Source organism: Sitophilus oryzae, unplaced genomic scaffold (genome assembly GCF_002938485.1).
Source record: "Sitophilus oryzae breed Bouriz unplaced genomic scaffold, Soryzae_2.0 scaffold_302_pilon_pilon, whole genome shotgun sequence".
Taxonomy (NCBI): Eukaryota; Metazoa; Arthropoda; class Insecta; order Coleoptera; family Curculionidae; genus Sitophilus; species Sitophilus oryzae.
This window is the reverse complement of record NW_022146866.1, coordinates 1,206,936-1,226,285: the sequence shown is the minus strand read 5'-3', so window position 1 is coordinate 1,226,285 and position 19,350 is coordinate 1,206,936. Positions and strand designations below refer to the sequence as shown.

Below are 19,350 nucleotides of genomic sequence, written 5' to 3'. Positions count from 1 at the left end.
TAAAGCTTAAACTGAAATCGAATAAAAACGGCGTCCAGTTAGCTTAGAAATGACGATCGATGGAATTCCCCATATAATTTTACATATGAATTGACAGCGATCTCTATTTCGTAGCCATCGCTGGCGCCGTTTTTCTTTCAATCATATTGTATTTTTAATTCTAATCAGTCTATGACACGTTTGTAATGCTGTGATGTTTCTATTGGTGAAGGATTCAAAACACTCAGGTTAGGCGGTGACTTGCAATTTCGATTATTTAGTTGAAAAAGTGAAAACAGTATATTCTTATTGGGCCGATCGGCCGACTATTTGATTGCATATGTGTGCAGCGTCATAAAACTGTATTGTTTTCAATTCTACAACTAAATAACTGGCTGACTCAAAATTGCATGTCAGCGTCCAGCCTAAATTTAACAAAAGCAAATAACTCATCGAGCTTTTTGCATGCTTGTCTTAGTTACTAAATAACCAACCAAATAAAACGACACTACAAAAACAGCTCGTCATGCTTACCCTTTTATTTTTCAGTCTTGCGAGTTGCAAACCTAACATTTTCCAAAAAAAAACTGTTTTATTTTAGTTTCAAGATACCAAGGAAATTACCGATTTTATTTAATGCAGTTGTTTTTAAAATATATGCAGTTAACGATAGCAGCAGATGCTAACGCCATCTAACCGTCAGTCATTGAACTTAACACTTATTACCTGCATATATTTTGAAGATGTTCTGCTTTGGCAAAAAGGTAGTTATTTTTAAAATATATGCCAGTAAAGGGTAGAATATAGAATCAAAGTCATCAAACGAAATTACTATGAGCATATATTTTGAAAGATTTCTGTTTCGACTATAGGTTAAGAAAAAAAGAGATGTTTAGATTTTCGAAGAGTGAGCAGGTGATCGTATCTCCTTTATTTTTCATTCACACATTTTTCTCTATTTCTGCTGTGGGGTGCACTTTGTCAATATTTTGCTATACTGTCACTATTTTTTAATAAAATTAATCATTAACAACCAACATAACAACATATTTTGATACCGCAAATGTAAATATATTTTTAGACGATGAAGTCATATTTTACGTTTAGCTTTAGTTATAAGTCGTTTATAAGGCTTTATTTGACAGTGGTACTTAACAAAATCAATACTAAAATATCTAGTAATTATTATTGAAATCACTGTCAAATAAAATTTTCTAAATGATTTAGAACTAAATAGAACAGAGATCTAAATGTGATTTTATGGTCTATTTTAAGTATATTTACTGATGACATGGTATTTTAATAAATCAGAATTTGTTTAGTTTGGGATAGGTCTCTCAGAATTTTGTATATAAGTAATATTCGTTTTTCTGAGAATTTCCGCCTAATTTCTGAGCTAACAAATTTTTATTTTGTATTTATTTTACTTCATTATTATGGTTTTGTCTTGTCTTTTGTAACATATGGTAAAAATAGACAGAACTATAATAGAACCGGCGAAATATTAACATGAACTTTTTTGCCGCCAACAAAACTTTTTACTAGTAGAATGATGCGCATGGTATAAAAATAATATTAGTAACAATACAAATTAATATTGTTCAGTAGCGGCTGATGTAATAATGCCATTAAATGCCAGTTAACAGCTCAGGCTACAATGTAGAAATAAGACTTCTAGAAGTATGAAATTGCATTCAAGAATATTTGTCAATTCTTGCATAAAGCAATATTTTTCAGATACAATAAAAATGTTTTTTTAGGCAATATCCGTCATTCATATCTCACGTAATGATTAAAAACTGAAATTATATCACATTCACAGGCTATAATTACCTAAAGTAGTAGTACCCAACGAGTACCTATAGTATAGATGACGTCACAAAATATGCAATTACCGTTACACTGAGTCCTAACGATTTTGTCCTGTTTTTTTTCTTCTTTACAAACAACCTCATGATATAAGGTCAAGAGTATGAAATGAGTGTCACGTAACTAGAGCATTTTATTTTAAAGATTTAGCAGTTATTTAGGGGTAAATTTGTTTAAAATTGAGTGGTTGCCGAAGACAGTGTTGCCAGAACTACTTATTAATCCGTAGATTTACGGATTTTGGGTAGAGTTAATAATACGGATTTTCTATCATTATACAATTATTTTAATATATAATTAATCAACGACCGGCGAGAATGTTGGCTTGAAAATGAAGATCGCTGATATTTCATAACATGTAAAATATTATGGTAATGTCAATAATCAATATTTCCAAGCCAACTAAACGACTTTTTTCGATCACACGACATATTCAGTACCTTTAATAGAATTTTTATTTTTATTCGATTTTTAACACGCATAAATTTTCAATACTTAAACGCGGATTTTTCATCCAAAGATATTTTTGTCAAACGAATTACAGATATTACACATTTTAATATGGCAACACTGTCGCTTTCAGTTCTACACCGTCTTCTATATGCCTTCGCTGGTCGAATTAGAGAAAATGATAGTTTTATGCGTTGGTCGCAGAACTATTGGTGTCTCCACCGTACAGCAAGGGGAAATCAAATCAGCCTTGTCACTAATTCGCCCATAAGGTTGCGTATCTTCCCAATTTTTCCAATAAACGGGCTATGTGAAAAGAGCTATGATAGTTTTCCTATTGATTTCGTTAGGAAACAGCGTTTTCTTGGTTGCATATTTAGTGACAGAATCACACACATAAGTTTTTTACTTATTAAAAACGGATCTAAAATATTCATGTTTCATTAGAATTATTAATTTAATTCTGTACCTCACTTGCTATTTTTTTAAAAATCATTAATTTTTGTTAAATTGAACTTTGTAAATATTTAATACGATCAAAGCATCAATTTTACATTAGGAAAACGTAATGCAAATGGTCGTTAAAAAATAATTTAAAAAATATCACAAAAACTGTTCTATTTATATCTAGTCAATATATATTTTCTTTATTGCAATTGCATTGATGCTTTCGAAGACGTTACATGATAATTATGTTTATGGAATGACGTTTCAAATAAATCACCTTCCAAAATAATCTTTAAAAAATATAATCCAAACCAACTTATTTGTGATCCAAATCTTTCATTATTTTTTAAGTAAAATAAATTATTATATTGAATAAGGTACATTCCATCAGTTCATTTTTTTATTTGAAATGTTTTTAAAAGCACATCATTCTACTAGTTTTAGTAGAGTACTAAAGACATATGAATTCTTACAGCCATTTAAGCTCCTAATAATGAATATTTTCAGTTATGTAGGCAAATGTTTACATTTATTGTATCACATTAAAATTATTTTTTATTCTTGATGTTATAAACTCTTCTGAAAACTGTAAATTGTATTTTTTAAATACGAGATTTATTGTGTTAGTATATGACATAAATTAGGATTGATTGGGCGCATTCAATTGTTTTTTGTCACTTCCGGTTTGGCCGGAAATGACTACAACTTTTGATTTTTAAATGGCACCCTCGGTATTTTTTTTTCTTTATTCAATAGAAAATAATACTCTGAATAGAATGACATATCATATGTCAACTTTTGACATTCTCGCTTAAAAACTGTATTATAAATTTCAATCTAGAGTGTCATGGCTGTGTTAAAAACACTAAATTTTAATCAAGGAGTCTTGGAAAAATAGATTTGATCGTCTAATGTTTTTAGTGTCTTGTCCTGGCCGGTTAAAATATGCACAAATTGTTTTTTAATCATATCTCAATTTTTTCATATGGAACGAGGGTGGTTTTTTAGCATATTTGAGAAAAACATCGTCAAATTGTCGTTATCAACAGCATGTTACAATTTCAAATAAACCATATGCGAAAGTGTCGAAAGTTGACGAATAATATGTCATTCTATTCAGAGTGTCATTTTCTATCGAATAAAATAAAAAAAATCCGAGGGTGCCATTTAAAAATCAAAAGTTGTAGACATTTCCGGTGAAACAGGAAGTGATCAAAAACAATTGAATACGTCAATCAATCCTAATTTATGTCATATATTTATATACCAAATCTCGTTTTTTTTATGATAAAAATATAAAAGTTATAGAGGTGAGCCACTTGTGAGACGCACCGGAACTAATACAATATTAGATCAGTTCTTTATGAAGGAACCGTTTACACTATAGTATATCCAACGACTCAGGGAAGATTTTGACAGACGACAGCCCAAAAATGACAGAATACTATTTGCATGTGAATAAAAAAATAGACACAACCCTCGCTATCAGGGATCTTCCCGTTGGAGAGACTATAGTGTGCATGGAAATCAATGCAGAATATAATTTTCATGTTACTTTTCCTAACACGATCTGTCAAACCAATCAAAAATTTTCAGAAGCTTTTGCACCGTATTGAATATTAATAATTCGAATGTGATCCAATGTTAATATATCGCCTACACTCAGAAAAAAAACATATTTGGACCCAAAATGGCTACTGAGAATATCGTATGGTTCGAGCCCTCGCAGATTACAAACTTGGATCGGTCAACAGTTTACATTGGCTACGCAACATAGGCGATGGTTCACATATATTAGAATAACAAAATAGTAATGGAAAAATTCTATGGAAGAATTTCATTGACTGATTCTACAGAAGTCTTAAATAATTCTGTTAGTTTTTTGATAATAGCCCAAACTACTAACTATATTAACTAGGTATTCAGCGTGTGTTTGGTTTGGTTTGGGAGTTCACTGATAGATGGCTACGAGAATTGCATCGCGGGTCTTTCAAAAATTTGAATTTCTAATTAAGTGGAAGAATCGCAAGAACGGTAAACTTAGGTTAATAATTCTTATTAGTTTACCTTTCTTGCGATTGTCCCACTTAATTAGAAATTCAAATTTTTGAAAGACCTGCGATGCAATTCTCGTAGCCATCTATCAGTGAACTCACAGAACTAACTCACGCTGAATAACTAGTTAATATATAAACAAAGATAATAGTATTAAAACTAACCAACCCAAAACAAGTTGATTGGGGAAGAAGTTAGGAAATATGTAGCCATACGTATTATAATTGTTTCGATCTGACAAACAATTACCTATTTTATCGCTTAAATAAGCAGGTTTATTAGCAAAGAATCTATTTCTATGTTACTATTTTGTTGTCAGTTTATTAGGTTGCTTAATTCTCATAAAGAAATACATGCCGTATAATTGACTGAAAACGGCCTCACAATATATTTTTTTAATAGTGAAAATAACTGGTGATCATGGTTCTTAAATTCCTTACTTTGGTAAACCATTCCACAATATTTTTCAAACTGTAGCCAAAATATCATTTTGTTTTTTTGGGAAAAATATAGTTCGGTAGATATGGGCTAATTTTTTAATTTAAAAAGAATTAACCTCTTCAGTCAGATAATTTGGCCAGAAATTGAAAAAATAAACATAAATCATTAAAATCGGCTCATTGGAACAAAATACAGGGTGATTCGGGAAACTTCGGCATCATATTCTGTAGATAATAATAAGTAAAAAAGTTCGTATAAATGTATGTCCAAAAATGCTTAGTTTCGGAGATACAGGATTATGGATTATCCATAGAATTACATTTGTATTTAAATTATTAGATCTTTAAAACTGTTAATGCAGGGGTTAAGTGAAAAACACTATGTTTATATTGACCGTTTCTTTGTGAGGATTAAGCAGCCGATTAAACTGTCGGCCGATGACAAGTCTGTAGTTTGCGAGCAATCTCTTAGAATTTTTATAATATAGATATTAAAAGATCAGAACGGCATTAAAGTATGCAAAGGCGAGGTTCGCTATTATCTTCCCTTTTCCTACACGAACCATAGAACAATATCCGCAGTGGCCAACAACATATTTTATAAAGGTGGGTATCTGCAGATATTGTGCTGTAGTTCGTGTACAACGAGGAAAGATGTTAGCTATCTTTCTTGTACAGGGGTCCCATTTTCATGTGTTTTACAGGGTTTCTTGTTTATGAGTAGATATACAAAGATGCAGTTTTTACATTACTAAGCTACTTTTTTATGAAACTAAAAATGCTACACATATATTTGTCCTAGCCCTCTTCGATCTTGAAATACAGGACGAATTTTAAAATGTTGTATTTTTCTACCGCTTGTTTATCTTATAACTTATCGAAAAGGAGAAAAATGATCTCATAAAGTTTTTCATGCAGGGTCTAGTGGCGTAACTAGTTTTTTGCTGGGAGCTGTCATTTTCGAAATAAAAGTGGTGTTTTTAAATGGCACACCCTGTATAATATATTTTTATTTTATTTGCTTTGGTATGGGCTTTCTAAAAGAAATATAATATATTCCATTATTTTTATAAACAAAGTAAAAATGCATTATTTAACTAAAAAAATGGCCAATAACTAAAATTTGACGTCAAATAAATGAATCGATTTTTTTTATGCCTAATTTAGGTCGGTTAAAAATTTAAATAATGCATTCAACCTTCTTTATAAAAATATATACAGGGTGAGTCTTAAGTAAGTACAAATATTTTTAGTGGGAATATATTTCGAATTCCTTAGAAACACGTCTATGAGGTCTTTTTCGCGAATTTTTTTTTGAAGAGTTTTATAGATTTTTTTTAATTTTTAGCTAAAAAATATAATATTTTCGTAATATGGCGACATAAGTAGTAGACTAAATTTACAAGAAAGAAAACTCAGAAAAGAGCCAGTGGTTCTCAAAATTTAATTTTTTTGGAAATTTTCAAAGTAAAATATCTCGGTTATTTTGGACTTATTTGAAAAACGATAAAGAGAAAATATATTTCTTTTAACACTTTGAGATCTCCCAGCCCTGAAAATTTTTGCACTTATTTAAGACTCACCTTGTATAGAGTATATATTTTTAGAAATGTCATAACAAGACAAATAAAATAAAATAATACTATACATGGTATCCCATATAAAAAAAAACATAAGTTTGGACTATATTTTAAGGACAGCTTCCAGCGAAAATCTAGTTACGCCACTGAACTCAGTTTTCACTTATGTGATAAGTTATAACTGAGATACGAGGGGGTCGCAAAATGCAACAATTCTAAATTGGCCCTTGTTTTCAAGAACTAAGAGGACTAGGGCAAATCTTTGTGTAGGATCTTAGTTTCACAAAAAAGTAACAAAAGTAATGTATAAAGCCGGTCCCACACGATGTGGCAAAAACCTTCAAACGTTGGACACATGAACATTTGCTACATCGTGTCACACTTGTCAATTGCAATACAGGGTGTTTCAAAAAACATGTGCCATCTCTCGTGGGGAGATTCCTCACGTAAAAATAATATTTATTTTTCATATCAACATAGGTCCGATTCTGCTTTGTTTTATAGCTATAGGGTGTTAGAGTCTTAATATTTTTTCGATTTATTATAATTTTCTTCCAAGTACTTTTAGCGTTTCGAATAAAATTTTGAGGGTAAAAGGTACCGTATGATCGAATAAAAACGGCGTCAGCGACGGCTATGAAAGGAAGATCGCTGTCATTTTATATGTAAATTTATATAGGAAATGCCATCGATCGTCATTTCCAAGCCAACTGGACACCGTTTTTATTCGATCATACGGTACTATAAATGCGACATATTCTATAGCTAATAAGGTGCTGACATATTCATCAGGGACGTGGATATGGGTTATCACTGGAATATTTTTCTAAAAAAAGCATGTACGCCACTGACTTTTTTTCTCTTGTTAGTGAAATAGTGTAAACGGTTTAATGCCGATTAAAATTTGTCTCTTGATATTTTGCCGATTTCGGCCTCCTTGGTGAGATAAACGCAATTTTATTAATTTGCCTTGATCCAAGTCTAATAGCAACCTTTAAAAAAAATTATTCATTAACTTGCGAAAGTTTTAAATAAGTACTAATTGATTCCTCATCAAAAAATATGAAAAAAAGTTCCTATAAACATAGGAAACATAGGTGCGGAAATGTATGGTTTTAGAGTTACAGGATGTTAAATTTTTTGGAAATAATTAGGTTTTTTATAATTATTTTAAATACCATTATTTTTTTATTTGAAATTGCTGTAGGTTGAATAATAGTAATAATATCTAATAATAAATTAGGTAAAATATATAATTTATTAATTTTATTTTTATTCTAATTTTATTAATTGGCATCAAGGAGCCCGAATTCGACAAAATACCTAGAGATAACTTTTAACTGGCATTAAATGGCCTACGCAATTTTGATATCAAAAGAAAAAAAAATCAGTGGGGCACGTTTTTTTTTGAAAAATATTCCAGTGATAATCCATATGCACGTCCCTGATGAATTTATCGACACTTTTTTAGCAGTAAAATATTTAGCACTTACAGTAATTTTTACCCTCAAAATTTCATTCAAATCACTAAAACTACTTGGAAGAAAATTATAATAAATCGAAAGATTATTAAGACTTAACACCCTGTAGCTGCGAAACAAAGCAGAATCGGACCTATGTTGATATGAAAAATAAATCTTATTTTTAAGTGAGGAATCTCACCACGAGAGATGGCACATATTTTTGAAACACCCTGTATAAACCTATGCTAGATGTTGGTTACAGATTTGGTATCAACGTTGGACACATCTTGTCGGACCAGCTTAAACCGCATTTTGTGCATTTTTATACTCATAAACGAGAAACCCTGTAAAACACGAAAATAGGACATCCTGTACGTTTTATTGCCGTTCTGATCGTTTTATATCTCTATTATAGAAAGAAAAAAAAGCCGAAATGAAAGCCGTTGTGTAATCGGTTGGTTTTTTGATTGCAGGTTCGAAAACCTGGCACATGCGGCTTACCTTTGACAAGTTGCCGGGCGGATGCAATCTGCACCGCTGCAAACTTTGTGGGAAAATAGTGACACACATCCGAAACCACTATCACGTGCACTTCCCAGGCAGGTTCGAGTGTCCCCTGTGCCGGGCGACGTACACCAGGAGCGACAACCTGCGCACTCATTGCAAATTTAAACATCCCCATTACAATCCGGACACGAGGAAGTTCGATAGCTCGACGGTGCCGGGGGCGGCGGTGGGCGGCATCGTGGCGGGCCCCAAGATCGACCAGGGGGGCCCCATCACCACCGCCGAATCGCCGGCCGACTGATTTTGGCTCTATTATTATTTCTATTGGAGGGCCATGTGCGACTCATAGCGTTTGCGGGGGTACGATTTGAGTCACGATCTCTTCTGAGCGAACAACTTGGAAAGTTGCGTGCTTGGGAACGTTTTTTTTTCTTTACTTGGATAATCTCTAATTTAGGTGCTACCATTAATATTGGTACTTAAAAAATAGAACTCGAAATAGAGATGCACGATTATTCCCCTATAACTTTTATATTTTTCAGATTAAAAACACGAAATTTGGTATGTTAGTATATAACATCAATTAGAATTTATTGACGTATTCAATTTTTGGCCACTTCCTGTTTCACCGGAATGACTACAACTTTTGATTTTTAAATGACACTCTCGGTATTTTCTTACTTTATTCGATAGAAAATGTCACTCTGAATAGAATGACATATCATATGTCAAATTTTGACATTTTCGATTAAAACAAAATTGTACTTAAAATTTCAATCTAGAGTGCCAGGGATATGTTAAAAACACTAATTTTTAATCAAGGTAGGATCACCGATTTAGTGTCTTGTCCTGGCCGGTTAAAAGATGCCCAAATCGTATTTTTAATTATATCGATTGACGTATTCAATTACTTTCGGTCACTTCCTGTTTCACCGGAAATGACTACAACTTTTGATTTTTAAATGGTATCTTCGGTATTTTCTTACTTTTTATGATAGAAAATGATATTCTGAATAGAATGACATATAATGTGTCAACTTTTGACATTTCACTAAAAAAATAGCATTTTAAGTTTTAATCTGGAGTGTTAAAACTATTAATTTTTAATCAAGGAGCTTTGGAAAAACAGATTTGATCGTCTAATGTTTGTCGTGTCTGTTTCTGGCCAGTTAAAAGATGACTAAATCGTATTTTTAATCATAATTCATTTTTTTTAAATGGAACGGGCGTCAACATTGTCAAAAGTTCACATATGATCTGTCATTCTATTCAGAGTGTCATTTTCTATCAAATAAAGTAAAAAAAATACCGAGGGTACCATTTAAAAATCAAAAGTTGTTGTCATTTCCGGTGAAACAGGAAGTGACCGAAAACAATTGAATACGACAATCAGTCCTAATTTATGTCATATACTACATACCAAATTTTGTTTTTTTACTTAATAGTTATAGGTGTGAGTCACTTTTAAAGAATACCCGGTATAAGTTTCGGTAAAAACTTTTTGAAATGACTGAAGGTGAAATATGATGGCGGAATAAAATAAATTAAGAAATTAATGAAGCTTTTTAAAGATATCAATTTGCGCATGCGCATTAAGGTGGAATTAGTAAAATACACAAGCATGAGGATATCATTACTCTGGTGGTATCGTGCATTTTTACATCAAATGATGGGGGGTCTAAAAAAAACATCTAATGTCCATCTATCTATGGCTAGTTCACTTTGAGGTAGATTTACATCGGTAATCTAATTAAAAAATAGTTTGAGGCGCTCAATCATACTTTTTTATGAACTAAAAGTCCACCGTGTAAATCTACTTTATGCAATTTTATTTCTATTTTTTAGCCACATATAATAATAGTAACGTTTAGTTATGCGATTTGAGACACCCTAAATATTCAAAGAGAGCTTTGAAGTATTGAACTTATTTAAAGCAGGACGTAGTCAAACATCACAAAATTTCACTAACACCCATCACAATTTTTTGTGCTTTTTTTAAATATTTTTAGTACTACTGTGTTAAATAAAATTGTCTCAAAATTTCCTCATGTTTAACAGGTTTCTCTAGAAACAATGAATAGTATTTTTTTAACAAAAATGGGGGTCTTCCAAGACGAAACGTTCCAGGTATGACTTAAAATCGTGACTAAATCGTATTTTTTTATCAAAATCCACATTTATTTTGCTTTTATTTTGAGAACTTTTTGATACTTTCTTTGATTTGAAATTTTATTTATAACCACTAGATTTTTGGCTCAAATATACTGGTTATAAATAAAGGTTATAAAGTCTATCCACACGATGTTTTGTCAGACAAAATGCACGAAAAAAATTATGTGTAGTCCAACCGCAAATCTGTTTTCTTTATGATATAGTTATACTATCCGTAGTCTGTACTTTAATGCATACGACAGAGATAAATATATACGACCAGTTGACAGACAGAGAGACAAAATAAAAAGTGGCATACAGTATTGCCGGTTCGTCCAAGAAATAAAATAATGTTGTAGTAAAATGAGTAATGATGTAGTAAAATGAGTAACTAATTGTAAAAAATAAAGTTAAAACCCTAGATGCAACAATTTTCCTAAACACTTACTTGTGCGGTTTGAAATTTTGATGCAAAATCCGGCAATACCGGCATAGAAGAAATGTATCAACCTAACTTTTATCTCTTTTTAATACATTTGATTTTTCATTTAAGCTGTCTGCATCACTGTCTTACACGTTAAAATCCAGACCACGCAGTTTCGATGACCAGATCGGTATATTTTACTGTATATTGACGTGGTACATTTTATATTGGCTCATAATATGTACCACTTCTTCATTATGTCTGACTGTTTATAATTTTTCTTTTTTGATTGGTCCTACTGTGTCAAAAGGTTCTTGAAACTATGTATGTATGTAAAGAAATGAAAACAGAAAATTATATATACAGATATTTATACCTATATTACTTGAATGCAATAAGGACCTACTTTTATTCTAGTCTATGCAATCAATATATTTTATTCTTAATTCGCTTAGAGATTTTGAGGTTATGTCCGACTTCGAAATTGTAAAAGGAAACAGAAAACTAGAGTTTACATACTTATAAAATACTTTTCTGTTGTTCTAGAAATCATCCCTTTTGGGTTGGTTTTTTTTAAGTGAGATATTTTAATATTATATACAGTGTCATCTATAATTTTTATAATTGGTATGTTACGATATTCTTTCAGTAGATATATTATTTTTATTTATATTTAATTTAAAACATACGTTTTTCAAAATTTGAAAAATATTAGTTATCAATTATTCTATTTAATATTAATTACTTATATCAATTTTATGTAAAATACCATACAAAAAAACTAATATGGGTTTTGAACATACGTAAATTACGAATAAAACATGAACGTTTGCGGACTTTTTTAGATGACTCTGTATAGTAACACAACTCTAGTTTATAAAACATAGGAAAAGCAAAAAGTAAACGTTAAATCTGTGATGAAAGAATTTTTTGAACGTAGGGAATTTATATGTTAAGGAAAAAATTGTTCGTATTCCCGTCCGTTCGAAAGTTTGGCAACGCCGCATCAGTCATTTTGTCCGGGGATTCCAAGCCGGGTGGCTCAAAAAAAAACACTAACCAAATACTCAGCAATGTATTTTTTTCTCACCTCGTATAAACAAATACGTTTGTTTCTGTTATCTTAACTTACAAACCTTTATTAATAATGTTCGATATGTATGTAAAAAATAATGCGTTTTTCTATAAAACTAATAGATTTCCTTAACTATTATTATTATTATCGTGTAAGTGCAATTTTATATTTATATATTTTTTAAAATATTATACCTCAAGTTACTCTTATCTCAAATATATATAAATCTTATTCTTAAGGACTAATTAACTAATGATTTAGGTTTAAGAATCTCTCGTATTAGATTTAAAAAAGAAAACTATATATATTTTAACTTATATAACGCGAAATGTTTTTTTTTTGATCGGTCAGAGAACTTTTTTCGCGGCGGTGTTGTCGGATTGTCGCGGAAGTTTTGTGCTCGAACTCTATAGGCCCGTAGGTACGAATTTTTTGTCTATCCAGCATTGCCCAGATGCACAATTTTCGTTACTAACTTACTAGTTTTAGGAAAGTATGGAATATAAATCCAAAACAGCATAAAGTGGTTTAGTATCAAATGAATTACATATTTTTTCTTGAAAAGCTTATCCTCTGTAGTAATTCTTCATAATATCCACTCCTTTTTTATTGGTCCACTATTTTATGATCATAGTGGATATAAGTCTAAGAAAGTATTCCAATATCATGTAATACATAAAAAAAAATAAAAGGGTTACAATCAGACTACTGGCAACACTGGATAGATAAAAATGACTTTCCTACAGACTTACAGAGTCCAAACCTTGATTTTACAACGATGTGTGCTACTTTTGTAAATTTTTGGCGGCCTTTTCTAGATAGAACGGTTGATTTTTCGATTTTTTTTTGAAAAAAATACGAAATAAAATTGTACAGTTAGCTCTAAATATATACAACGTTGACTATTTTTGCTTGGGACCCAATTAGTAGATTCTTCCTTTTTTTTGTTTTATATAGAAAAAATGTATAATTCTGTTGTGCAAAGATGTAAGTTATATACATAAAACGAAAACTAAACAATGTGCAATACTACTGTTATAGTATATAATAGTCATATATAGGTATCCGGCCTTGTATAGAGAATATTTTGTTGATTAAGTATTACTTTTTCTTAATATTATAATGTCAAACTTCATACTCTATGATTATAAATTACTTTAATTCAATTTTATTTATTATTCCACAACACCTAAGAAAGTATACATAATACGTATAAAAATCATTGGATTTTTTTTAATTTCATAGCTATGGTAGTATACATGAATATATTCTGTGGTGGAACACCATTTTACAGTCTGTATTCGAAAGAGTTTGATTCTTAGTATTAATAAATACAGCATTGTTTAGAAAATGGCAAGCTCTTATTGCTTGCACAGAAGAAAAACTCTACATTTTTATATTTAAAACAATATTATATATTGAATTTGTTATATCTTTGATCAGTTTTTTTTGTGAAAAATAGATTAGAGATAAAGGCAGAATAGACTACCTAAGTCTGACGTCACGTCGATAGGCAGACTTAAAACCGTTTCCAAACAATGTCCTAAAAGCCGATAAATATTCCATAAGCCATTATTCAATTGAGTTAACTTTCGTCACAATAAAAATCATACATTTAATTCTATGAAATGGAAAAAATCAACAACAAATATAACCCCAAACTGCTTAAAACTACTAGATACTTTTCAAAATAGAGTTATGCCTGGACCCCATTAGGCAACACGCCACACCATGCCACGCTATCCCACGTAAGCCCACGTGTTGCAACGTGATAAAGAGTATACACGTGAGATCTGGGACAGACGAATCGCCCATCACACATGTTATAGCGTGGGATGGCGTGGCGTGAGCCCTAGTGTGTGCGCAACACACGTAATTAAATGGAGAAACACGCACAGATCTTCATGACGTGGGGTGGCGTGGCGTGGCGTGGCGTGTGACCTAATGGGGTCCCAACTTTACTGTAAAATTATAGGAAAATCTATTCACAACATAATATAATAATAAATACATGAGAAATCATATATGCTCACAGAAAATTTATGAAATAAAATTTTTGTTAACGTTTAACCTGTATTTATCGCATTGTTTGGAAATGTTTTACTTCATCATTTGACGTAACGTAACGACTTAGGCTGCCTTATAAAATATATCTTTCTTCTTGTGGAAGGTGTTGTAAATGCTGTAGATAATTCTCTGGAATGTGCACTATACAGCAATAAAGTGCATTATGTAAAATATAATAATCATAGAGTACATTTTTTAAAGAAATAATTATATTTTTTTATTTTTGTTAATTTCTTTGATTTTTTCGGGTCTTTCTAACGTGATACTTTTTTATTTAAATCTAAATAGTACCTTATTGTAAATAATATCAATCGGTGTTATTAATAATATTAATAAATAGGAAAAGGTGTTTTATAAGGGATATTTGTTTCGCTTAATATAATATATATATGTTTATTCAACTTAAAAACAATTATATTTGAGAAAAGTATATAGTTATATGTATTATATAAATATATCTAATATTTTTTAAAGCCCGCGGGACCTGCACTAGTCGATTCCGTAATTTTTCGTCGACGTCAAGATTAATAAGTCGGTCCGGCAACGTCGGTGTGCTGGTTGCGGATTAATTTTCTGCGACGTCGCGGTCCTCTGTCAATTTTTTAACCAAAGAAATCTTCGGTGTAGGCTTCGTTCGGGGCATATCGATAGTTGTTGAAGTTTATGCTCTCGTACTAAAGTCGAGTTTTAGTCCGGGCTTCGCGTCGGTGTAACGAATTTATGTCTACGAAGTAATAATTTTAATTGAAAAATGTGTTTTAGGTAGTTGATACGTGTGCATGAGAAAAAAAATGTAGTATTGTACTATAATACTTTTATGTATTGTTTTACTTTAATAATTTAATTATTTATTAATGTAACACACCTAGTGGGGTACAAACAGACCTAAATAATACTACAAAGTGATCCAAAATGACTGGAATATTTGGCTATTTTGATTCTACCCGTTTGGTTGGCAATATATTTAAGAATTTCAAATATTTATCAGTGATACTACAAGCATCAAATAATACGATTATTTTGCTAATGATATTAAATTAGTTTTTTTGCATAATAGTGAAACTAAACAAAACTAGTTGAAAAATAATGAATTTAATTTTCGAATGAGCCTCTCAAAAGAAATAAAATATGTTAGACTCTATGATGAGTTATACTCAAGGAAGGGGGGCACGATAGATCTTTAAGGTCGCAGTGATTAACCCCCCTCCCACCCTTTCTACATTCTAGGGCACCTGCTCGTAATAAAGTTTAATAATAAAAGGCATCTTAAGGTCTTATAAACTGGTTTTAATCCATAAAGCTCCCTGTCGCTGGCGATACAGGTTGGCACTTCAAAGAACTAATAAGAGTTGTTGAAATTTAAAATTGACAGCTGTTTGAATTTTGTACAAATCTCATTGGTTCTTTTGACGTGTGGCTGGCGACACTACAAAGTTATGAAAACCGGGCTGAAAGCCGCGTTCTCAGAACTTCGTAGTGTCGCTATCGACACATCAAGAAAACCAAGAGATTTTGACAAAATTCAAACAGCTCTATCAATTTAAAATTTAGTACAGCTCTAATTGATTGTTTGAAATGTCAACGTTTACTACCATCTTTGGACCGTCAATTTTCACGCATGCGTATTTTTCAACCACCTAAAACACTAACCATTTTTGACAAGAAACCTAAAATATTGGCGAATATTTCTTTTTGTATTTAAACCGTTTCAATTTTAATAATAAATTTAATAAAAAATAAACGAATCCTTTTTAAGAAGGAATGTGATATGTTAGGAAAGAATTGGTGCTACAAGCAACCTATTTTATAATAATTCAGTGCAATATTTTACTAGTTTAAATACAGTTGCTTTCATTTGCAAAGAGAGCAAACAGCTTTTTGTACGAGATACAGGGAAGGTTATATTAATTATTAATTAACAGTAAAAACTAGTGTGGAAAGTTATGACATTCATATGTACCTACTTAATATGAGATATTTTTTTTTCTGGGTATTATTCTGGGTAACACAGTGCTTACCCCTGATCCAGTAAATACGCGGAAAAAAATTGAGAGAGACGGAAACTTTCATTTTTAATTTAGAGAGAGATACTAAAAAGTCAAATAATTTAACTACAAACCGCTTAAAAATCTTCAAAATCGGCCAGCTAGAACAGAATATATATTAAACTTTAAAATCCTATCAATATTTTAAGGTGCACGTTTTTCATGCCGGTGAGTGTATATTATATCATACAAAACAGATTTTAGTATTACTAAGTTAGTAAATCAATACATATACAGGGTGTCCCAATATTCCGTGGATATAGTACTACTACGTATTTTTGGAATCAAAATAAGTTCATTGGGCACAATTTACCGCTATACAAAAGTGCTTCGTTTGTCCGCTAGGGGGCATCAAAACACTTTTTTCGGATATTTGAAGAACCGTTATTCCGATTTGAATGAGATTTTAGGCGTCTGTTTTGCTAAGTGCTTTAACATTTGTCTTTAACAAAAATCAAGAAGAAATACGGGAAGGGTAAGAACTACTTTCACCCCTACATAAATTTTAGTATAAATATTTTCCAACTCCACCGACAACAAAACTTATTTTAAAATGGGCCGTCGACATTTTTGTCTCTTGTGAAAAAACGCCACATTGCATAGTTTTTGATAAAACATTTTTTGGAGAATTTATTTTTCCAAGGCAGACCTACAAAATATATAGGAAGTTTCAATATTCCGGGGACATAGAATTAAGTATTGTTTTAATCAAAATATGTTAATTGCACATCATTTACCTTTATACAAAAGTGCTTGATCTATATATAATATTGATCTATCAAAAATAAACCCGAACGTTGATTAATTTAATTTTTTTAAGCTTTTTATGAAGCTTATTGTCAAATATAATTTGTGATACTAACATAAAATTCCATATTTTTGCTAACTAGATTATTAGAGCATAAAGGCGAACGAAAATAAACTAAGCAAGAATATAGAAAGAAAGGTAACTAAACGAAAATAAGTTTCATCGGCCACTGGGAACGATTTTTGCTTAGTAGTCAGCTAAGTTAGCTGCGTTTTCGTATTGTGTCTCTGCTATCAGAGAATTAATCGCTGAGAAAAATTCGCTGGAACCTGTCACGAACTAAAACGAGTGAAACTAAACCACGATTTGAATCTTCGTTCATATATTTTCGTTTTGTTTCGCTCAAGTGGCCGCTGATGCATTTAAAAGTATGGGAGCTGATTTTTACAAATCTTATCTTCGCTTGGCTTAGTTTAGTTTCGCTAGCAGTGGTCGCTTGTCCCATACTTTTAAATGCACCAGCGGCCACTTGAGCGAAACTAAACGAAAATATATGAACGAAGATTCAAATCGTAGTTTAGTTTCGCTCGTTTTAGTTCGTGACAGGTTCCAGCGAATTTTTCGCAGCGATTAGTTCTATGATAGCAGAGACACAATACGAAAACGCAGCTAACTTAGCTGACTACTAATCGTTCCCAGTGGCCGATGAAACTTATTTTCGTTTAGTTACCGTTTGTTCGTATATTCTTAGCTTAGTTTAGTTACGCTCGCAGTGGCCGCCTGCCTTAATAGATTTTAAGCGCCTCCATAGCTTGATGTGACAAAGACATTTTTTGGAAGTCAGCTTCGGAAAATGATTTTATCACACCTAAAAAGTATTCCCAGTAGCGTTTTTTACAAGAGACAAAAAAAGTAGTAAATATTAGAATGCCCATTTTACGAAAAAAAAAATCGGTCGTCGGTTGAGTTCTATTTATACTAAAATTTATGTAGGGGTGAGGGTAGTTTTTACCCTTCCCGTATTTTTTCTTGATTTTTGTTAAAATCAAATGTTAAAGCACTTAGCAAAACATGGACTCCTAAAATCACATTCAAATCGGAATAACGGTTCTTAAAATATCTGAAAAATGTGTTTATTCTTTTAAAGTTTGATGCCCTCTAGCGGACAAACGAAACACTTTTATATAGAGGTAAATTGTGTCCAATGAACTTATTTTGATTCCAAAAATACGGTGTAGTTGTATGTCTACGGAATATTGGGACACTCTGTATTTTAGAAAAATCTCATATTAAGTCACTTTCCCCTAATACGTTTTTCTCGATGTATTTATGTAAAGAACGAAACAAACAAAATGGTTGCGGATGTTTTTTGATATATACTTTATATTATACAAGTTTATTCTATATACGAACTTCTGATGTGTTTTCGAAGAAAAAGAACAAGCGAAAATGTTATTTAACATAGTTTTTTATAAGCATATACGTGGTATAAGTCCAGAGGATTTGTTTGGACTCTAAATTTAAATTAATATAATATGTATACAATAAAAAAACATAAGCATGAAGAGAGTTATTTTTTTCGAAACGTGTAATTCATTTATTGTAACACAGCAAAAATAAGTTTTTTAATGCTTTTGTTTTTAGCAATAGTTTGTAACCAATTAAGTTCTTAGAATTTATTTGAGGAATTGTTGCCCTCTTGCCTGAAAAAGATTTTCAGATTTATTTTTTCTTCATTATAGGTAGTACAGATTTTGAGGGGAAATATTAGATCGAATCACGCACACTGTATTTCGAACTTGTCTATACACAGTGATTTATTTCTACCCTGTATATTCATGTAAAACTATACAGGGTCACTGATATGTATGGGAACGCTCGATTGTTAGGTAAATACCGGGTGCGTCTCAAAAGTGGCTCAACCCCCTATAAGTTTTTTTATATTTTCAGATAAAAAAACGAGATTTGGTATATCAGTATATGACATAAATTGGGATTGATTGACGTATTCAATTGTTTTCGGTTACTTCCTGTTTCACCGGAAATGACT

At 31.4% G+C, this 19,350-nt stretch overlaps 1 protein-coding gene across 3 annotated transcripts in view; it reads left to right on the top strand.

The window, feature by feature from the left end:
* The window catches only part of LOC115884591 (sex determination protein fruitless), a 70,755-nt gene that overhangs the window by 38,811 nt on the left and 12,594 nt on the right, over positions 1–19,350 (top strand). Inside the window, exon 6 of one of the 3 annotated variants that reach the window (XM_030903216.1) lies at positions 8,757–9,392. The exons of the other annotated variants lie outside the window; for them this stretch is intronic. Coding sequence (XP_030759076.1) covers positions 8,757–9,091 — 335 coding nt within the window. The 3' untranslated portion in view covers positions 9,092–9,392. Of the gene's footprint in view, positions 1–8,756; positions 9,393–19,350 lie in introns of those variants that run through there. 3 annotated transcript variants of the gene reach the window in all.